Here is a 7,951-nt window from a genome sequence, read left to right on the forward strand (position 1 = left end):
CAGGAGCCAGTTCAAAAACATAAATCTATTTTAAACACTAGAATACTTAATATTATTAAAATAATTGTTTTCTGTTGGTACACTTATGTTTTCCAGATGTGTTTACTCTTCTGTAATTAGGAGGAGAGTTGATGTTCTGAGTCAAGGTGTTTACATGCCTCGATGGTGTATTCATGTTCATGTCTTTTATTTCACAACTAAGTTGACTAAAACAAATATAGATTCTTACATAGGATACCCTTAACTGTTCTCTGCTCCTGAATCCTCGTCCTTTTGACCTTCTTGCTTAAGTGACACCTGTTCTTTCTGTCATTCCTCAAGATAAAGAACAATCATTTGAATCAAGCGATCCATGAGGAGCGAGAGGCCATCATTGAACTGCGCGTGCAGCTCCGCCTGCTCCAGCTGCAGCGAGCCAAGCCCGAGCCGCAGGCGCAGGACGACGACGAGCCCGAGAGACGTGGGGGTGTCGCCCAGCCGCCCAGAGACAGCGCCCCAGAGACGAAAGCAGCTAAAGAGCAGCCAAAGGCAGGCAAGGAGCAGGCCAAGCCATCGCCGAGCAGAGATAGGAAGGAGACGCCGATCTGAGCAGCCCGTGGGGCCTGGCATCCCCCAGACCTAACGAGACCTGTGCATCTTACTGTAATAAGGGAGTCAGAGTGCACAACTCTCTGCTGTACATTCTATAAAGGTGTCTTTTCTTCACAGAGACTCTTCCTTTCACACGTGTGACTTCTCTGTGTCAGGCTCAGGTTACACGGGAGGACAAAGCAGTGGACGCATTGTGGGCTTGTAGGGGACGGATGAATTTTCCAGATAGTGTCAGCTTATTTGAAGATTAATTTTCTTTGTTAACTGAAAATAACTATTTTAACCCTTGAGTGGCTTCTTTTTAAACCAAAAATCATCTTTCTTTGCTTTTTTATTATGGCAGAATCAGGATCTCTTGTTCTCGTTCAAGGTGGGGAGGACCAAACATGGTAAATACTGTTCCTGCCTTGTGGCTCGCCCCGTAGTCTCGCCCTCCAGGATCTCTGCTTACCTAGTCACTCTTGCTTGTGCCTTTTACACCTTTTCGGTGCAGATTATAAATGGGGAGCTGCCTCATATTTCCTGACTGGCCAGAATGGCTCTTAGTGGGGTTACCATTACCCACTCTTGTCATCCTCTCCTTGGACAGTCCTAAACCACAGTCCGTGAGCGCAAGTCACCAGGACGGCCTCATTGGTCGCAGACAGAGCTGCCTGTGGAGCCTGCCCCACCAGCCCGGGGCCGGCGTGGCCGGTGAGCAGGAGCAGCCGTGGCTCTCCTCCCGGCTCCTCACTGCTAGCGACCAGCAAGTGCTGTTCACTGGGTTAGTTGAAGGTAGCCGCCTTGGCCTAAGGCATCCACACAGAGGATCTGTTTCTCAAACCAGAAATCTTCTATGTGACTGACTTTCCATTCAAAACAGAATGACTTAGATTGCTTGCCTGGGCTGGAATATAAGCGTCTTTTTGCCTGAATAAGCCATATATATTCTCTTAAACAAGTTTTCAGTTATCCATATCGTCTCAGTGAACCTGCTGAGGACTCCCAATTGACAAGATTGAGCAATAGAAAAAAACTTTTCCTTTTAATGATAGCTGTGATCTCCGACCCCGTTTTCTTGCTTCCGCCACTTCTCTCATGACCTGAGGCATCTGGGAGGCTGGCCCTCAGGCACCTTCGTTCAGTCACGCTCTGTCTAAATAAATGGCACCCATGAGGTAGGTCAGCTCTCATGGCTGTGAAGACAAACCCCACACACTTGAGGTGATGGAAACAAACCCCCATGAGGGCTCTGTCCTCTTCTCCTAGTTAGTATTTATTTTCAGCACCTATTTGATGCGGTTTTTTATCCTCTACCTATTGCACTGTTGTGACTTGTTGGCCATTATTTGATTTTTGTACGAAAAAAGCTTTGTTATAGAAATCAGCATACTATTTTTTTAAATCTGGAGAGAAGATATTATGGTGACTGAAAATATGGTCAGGTGTCAAATATAAATGTATAAAAGCCTTCTTGCTGTCCTGTCAGTCATATTACATTCATTTTATATTTGCTGGCAATATTGAAGACTTCTTTTTTGTTTGTGTAAACTCTAATTTCTATCAAAGTGTCATGGATTTTTAAAATTAGTATTTCATTACAGTTGTCTCAGTGTTGGTTAACTAATTTTGCCAGGACCATTATTGATCAAGCAAATAAATTCAGCAGCCATTTGAGGAAAAAAAAAGATTCTCGTTTTTTGTACACATTCTTTCTTTGAAATAATTGAGTGCCCTGTGGCTGGCAAGGAGTTGATTTGATAGTTCTTTAAGGTCCAAGAGTGAACAAAACGTTCTGTTTTAACTTACTTTGTGTTCCTCAGCCAGGTGGAGGTGATGCCTGCTTGCTGGTTCCTGGGGTTCACAGCAGTGTCTTCCTCCTCCTCTAAACCAGTGTTTGCCGCTGAGGGAGCACATGTTTGCATGACCCAGCTGACTGGGATGCGGCCTGCAGCTTCTTCTGTGAGCAGCATCCTGGTTCCAATGGAAAGTGACCTTTGTCCTCTAGCATGATGCCCAAGTCCGCTGGCCCAACTTGGCAAAGAAGTGGGTTAGTTCTTGCAAAGTGACTTGTTTTAGGGGATGGCGGGGCTCTATCAGGCAGATCACCTAACTAGTGCTGATCAGGCCATTCCTGATTGACTGGCTTAAGATTCCATTTCTGGGAGAGGCAAAACTGTAATTAAGTCTTGGTTTGGTGGCGTGGGGCTTAGCATGAATGACTCCATTTTGGGCCTGTTGTCTTATTTTTAACAATTTCCCCCTTTTGATCAGACTCGCAGCCTAACAGAGATGTGATCAAAAATTAAGGCATTAGGGGTACTCCCAGCTGCTGCTCTGGAGTTCTCGTAGTTTTTGCTGAATTTCTGTGAGGTTCACAGGTCATGATGTCAGGTTCACATTCTTTTAAGTCAGTCCTTCTTTTTGTTCCTTTTTTGACATTCTATTCTCAGGGAGATCATTTGCTTGGTGGTTAGTGGCTGCAAGCATGCATTTAAAGCTTTTGAGAGAACACAGCACACCGAGGAGACTACTATGATTATAAGCAGGATAATTCCCAATGTATGGAGTGCACTTCAGAGCCACGGTCCCTGAGACCCAAACTAATCAGCAAAGAAAGATACTGCTGAAGAAGTCACTTTGTTTTTTGTCGCTGAGGAAGATTCGCCCTAAGCTAACATCTGTGCCTTCTATTTGGTATGTGGGTTGTCGGCCACAGCATGGCCGCTGACTAGTGGTATAGGTCTGTGCCCGGGAACCAAACCTGGGCCACTGAAGCGGAGCGTGCTGAACTTCACCACTAGGCCATGGGGCCAGCCCCAGGAAGTCACTTTTTAAAGCCAAATGACTTCTTCAGTGATCTTATTTAGCTGAGCCTCAACTTCCCGGGAGTTGTTAATCCAAGTGCAGCAAGTGGTGTTGGCCGCAGTACAGACACTTCCCAGCACATCTAAAAGATAATCAAGGGATATCCTGTTATCAAGAACTTTGGCCAGAGAGTCTAGGGATTTTTTTGTTGGGCAGGTATTGTTTTACCAGCAGATTCTGCAATATCTTCAAGAGTTAGGGAGAGGTTCCGGATCATAGCCTCATTTGCACTTAATCCTAGCCAGAGGAATAGGAATCTGTTGAATGAAGTGAATTTTGAATCATGAATGCCTCCTAGTAATTCCAGTTTGAGTCAGTGACTCAGGACTAGAAAGGTGACAGCCGTGGAGGCCAGTAAGATTTAAGGGTCTGTAGACCACACAGGTGGTTTTATTCTGTTTTCCCTTGCCTTTTGTCCTTTTCTTTGTACAGAGCCTGGATGCAAAGTTCCCTGGGTCTGGGGTTGTTAACCAGAGACAGGGAAGTGGACCCCAGAGTTAGGGCGCCTGACATGACGGGGGGGCTGAGTCTGTTCCAGAAAAACTGAGGCAGTGGCAGTCAGGGAGAAGTTTGTGATGCGCAGAACTGCAGGATCACCGCAGCGTGACAAATGCAACAGCTATTTGGAAGTTGGATCACTCACCCCCTTGCAATGGCCTGAAATGGCATTATCTTTCTGGGCCAGAGCAAGACAAAAGTGAAGAAAAGAATCATAAAGACCTTCATGGTGTAAGAATCAGGAAAAGGATAGTCAGGGAAGGAGGAATGGAAAGAAACATTCTTGATCTTGACATCTTGGGAGAAAGCAATCTATGTCAATGTCAGCTACTTTTCCTCGTCAATTTGATTTTGACATCTCCAGCATTTGTCAGGGGGAGCCTTCTTCAGTTATAAAATATGCACCCAAAGTTCAACACCTCGTAATTTGGCGGCAGTGTCAGTGGTTAAGAGTATTTGGTAGAGTCCTTTCCATGAATCTCACTTTTGCAAAAACATGCAAGTTAAAACACCAGTCTGTAAATGACAAAAGACTTAAAAATGCCCATGGTTAAATAGCTGATGAGAGTTCATTTTATAAGGAAATGTAGTTATTTCTGTGGCATACAATAATTTAGGATAATAATTGGACAATGAGAGTACTGACAAATTTCTAGAACTTCAAACAATTTCTGTACTACCTATATTAGTAATGTATACACATACAACCTAAGAAGGTTTATCATCACTTCTTTTTTTTTTCTTTTTCTTTTTTTATTTTTTTATATTTTTAAATTTTTTTCCCCAATGCCTCAGTAGATAGTTGTATGTCATAGTTGTGCATCCTTCTAGTTGCTGTATGTGGGACACGGCCTCAGCATGGCTGGAGAAGCGGTGCGTCGGTGCGCACCTGGGATCTGAACCCGGGCCTCCAGCAGCGGAGTGTGCGCACTTAACCGCTAAGCCATGGGGCCGGCCCTATAATCACTTCTTGTTTGACAATGCTTCCCATGTATTTTAACATACCAAATAAACTTAATTAATTGAGCATCTCTCTCTTACAACAGGAAAGACAAATCCTTGGAGATTTTCTGGGATTCCTCTGGGAAATCTCAAAGTTAGTTTGAGGTTAAAAAAAAACTCTATTAAAAATTTGATTTTGAGAAAAAGTCAAAAGGTTTGAACATCCGATTAAATAAGGTCACAGATCATTATGAAATAATACTTAAATTGTGTATTGAACCAAAGTGAAAATAGAAGATGTTAAAGGCAAATACAGAAGGTTATATAGTTGTGAAGAAGAGTTAGTTTTCTTATATTGAGAAGACTGAGTTTTCTTGAATAATCAAGGACTTGATGAAAACAATGAGCAGCACAGTAAGCTTTTGGGTAAGACACAAAATCTTTGCTATCTGGGCAGATTACTTAAATTAAAGGTAAAAAACAAATACAAAACAAAAACCTTTGTTGACAATTTCTTATTAAGAGCAGACCATTTATCTAAGAAAGCTTTGTCCTTTAACAGAGAGAAAGCCAAATTCTCATTTTGCACCCATGCACTTTTGATATTAAAACTCATTTTTTAAAAAAACTTAAATAAATCTATTCTAAGCTTGGCCAGCTTGAGTACACATAAAACTCCTTTCCCAAGATTCCTTTTCTACAACTTTTTATATCCATCCAGATTTTGTCCTATGTTTTTTCCTCTTTCTCCTTCTAGGACAATCAGTCATTTTACTTTCCTTACCTACTTTTCATATACAGTTGTTTCCTTTCACCCTAATTATTTCTAAGTAGTTTTAATCAGATATATTGATTAGAATTCTCAACACTTAGAATCCTTAATTTCTAGTGAAAACTAAGAAGTAAGCAGTTGTGGACTGTTACACTAGCATTCTGTGAATTGGCAAATTTATAAATACTGTACATTTCATAATTTCTAGAAGCATATTCTTCTTCATAGTAAATTTTCCAGTGTGGCACAAAATAGATTTACTGATAGACCCAAATATCTTTAGTTCCTCTGTAAAAGGAAGCCAAAAGTGGATAAATCTATGTTCAGTAATTAATGTTTCAGTATTTTATCTTTTTTGGAAATGATCTACATATTGAATGAATATCCACTTAACTTACCTCAGTGTAACTTTCAGGTTTCAAGTTACCAAAAAGATTCTGGAAACTATTTTTAAGTAGAGATACCATAAAGCAATATAATTATTATTGAAAAGTTCATTGATAAACTTTTATTTTACTTACATCTATTTAATTCACTTTTTCTTAACAATTATGTTTAGATTAGTCATGACAATTTTACAAGACATTAAACAGCTAACTGTCATCTAAAGTTATGTTTCTTGCTGACATATTCTGTAACAGAGACAACATGAGCTTATTTGATTTTTAGTAAACCTAAGTACAATAAAAGTTGTATGTCTGCATTATATTTCATGCTGATAACTCTAAAGATATGCCTGTTTTAATTAAACCAACAAACTTAAACTAGGTTTTATTTACTGAAGATAATGCTGGATCATGTAAAATTGAAAAACATTTGGGTTAGTTTCTATATTTCTGAGAGTACACTTGATTTATAGAAGGCTTATTTTTCTTTAAGCCAATTAAATAGAGCTCTTTACAAATTAATTTTGGCAATACTGTCCAGAGCTAGGAAAAAATCACACATTTAAAACATACATACATAGGGCCGGCCCCATGGCTTAGCGGTTAAGTGTGCGCACTCTGCTACTGGTGGCCTGGCTTTGGATCCCGGGCGTGCACCGACGCACCGCTTCTCCGTGCTGAGGCCGTGTCCCACATACAGCAACTAGAAGGATGTGCAACTATGACATACAACTATCTACTGGGGCTTTGGGGGAAAAAAAGGAGGAGGATTGGCAATAGATGTTAGCTCAGAGCCGGTCTTCCACAGCAAAAAGAGGAGGATTAGCACGAATGTTAGCTCAGGGCTGATCTTCCTCACAAAAAAAATTAATTAATTAATTAAAAAAAAAACAGACATACATAGACATACATAAAAATACAGAGAGAAGCAAACAGAGATCTTGTAGCTTTCGTTTTAAAATTTTAGCCATGAGACAGGTATAATGAAAAACTTACTAGTTTATACAAGAACAATTTGATCTAAATTATGTTTCTGGCAGATGGAATAAGTTAAGTTAAGGTTACCTGCTCAGATGGCTTAAACTTTTCACTAATATTCGTGGCAAAGATTTTAAACATTTTTCATAGGCCTAGTTTTCAATAGCCTTTCCTTTTATAGATAAGACCCGGCAGAATACTTACGTCTCAAAAGGCACAGAGAAAGAATGCAAGTTCCACCAAGAAGGACTCTTGTTTCCTATCTCCAGATCTTTTACAATACCTACAAGCCTTCTGAGATGAATAGGGAAGGTTTTACCTTTGGGCAAAAAGGATAGGTGAGATTTGGATTGTTTCTAGAGCCACATTTCGGTTCTTGTGAAGACTCAATTTGTAAGACAAGTAAGTCTAATTTTCAATTCCTCAAAGATCTGGCTTGCAACCTGAATGATATCAAGAGGCTGACTCACTCATCCGACTATATTATCTTCAATTTGCTTCTAGATATCAGGAAGATCTTCAACTAAAATGAAAATCAGGGCCGGCCCCGTAGCTTAGCGGTTAAGTGCGCGCGCTCCGCTGCCGGCAGCCCAGGTTCGGATCCCGGGCGCGCACCAACGTACCGCTTCTCCGGCCATGCTGAGGCCGCGTCCCACATACATCAACTAGAAGGATGTGCAGCTATGACATACAACTATCTACTAGGTTTGGGGGGAAAAAAATAAAAAATAAATAAATAAAATGAAAATCGAAAAGATTTCTATGTTCTAGATTTAGAGCTGTGTGTCTTTGGGATATTTTAGTAAATCCTTCCACAAACACTTCAGAATGTTTTCCTTTCCTTCTGGGCACATAGTTTCATTTTAGCTTTGGAGAAAAGGCCTTTAAAAAAGTTTCTATCAGGGGGCCAGCTTGGTGGCGTAGTGGTTAAGTTCGT

The 7,951-nt window shown here is 40.8% G+C and overlaps 1 protein-coding gene across 3 annotated transcripts in view; it reads left to right on the forward strand.

The window, feature by feature from the left end:
* Positions 1 to 2,258, forward strand: part of RALBP1 (ralA binding protein 1) — a 63,421-nt gene extending 61,163 nt beyond the window's left edge. For all 3 annotated transcript variants that reach the window (XM_058556712.1, XM_058556711.1, XM_058556710.1), the window contains one exon: positions 322 to 2,258. In XM_058556712.1, the coding sequence (XP_058412695.1) occupies positions 322 to 588 (267 nt within the window). In that variant the 3' untranslated portion in view covers positions 589 to 2,258. The remainder of the gene's footprint in view (positions 1 to 321) is intronic.
* Positions 2,259 to 7,951: the final 5,693 nt, after the last annotated feature.

This window comes from Diceros bicornis, chromosome 16 (assembly GCF_020826845.1).
Source record: "Diceros bicornis minor isolate mBicDic1 chromosome 16, mDicBic1.mat.cur, whole genome shotgun sequence".
Classification (NCBI taxonomy): domain Eukaryota; kingdom Metazoa; phylum Chordata; class Mammalia; order Perissodactyla; family Rhinocerotidae; genus Diceros; species Diceros bicornis.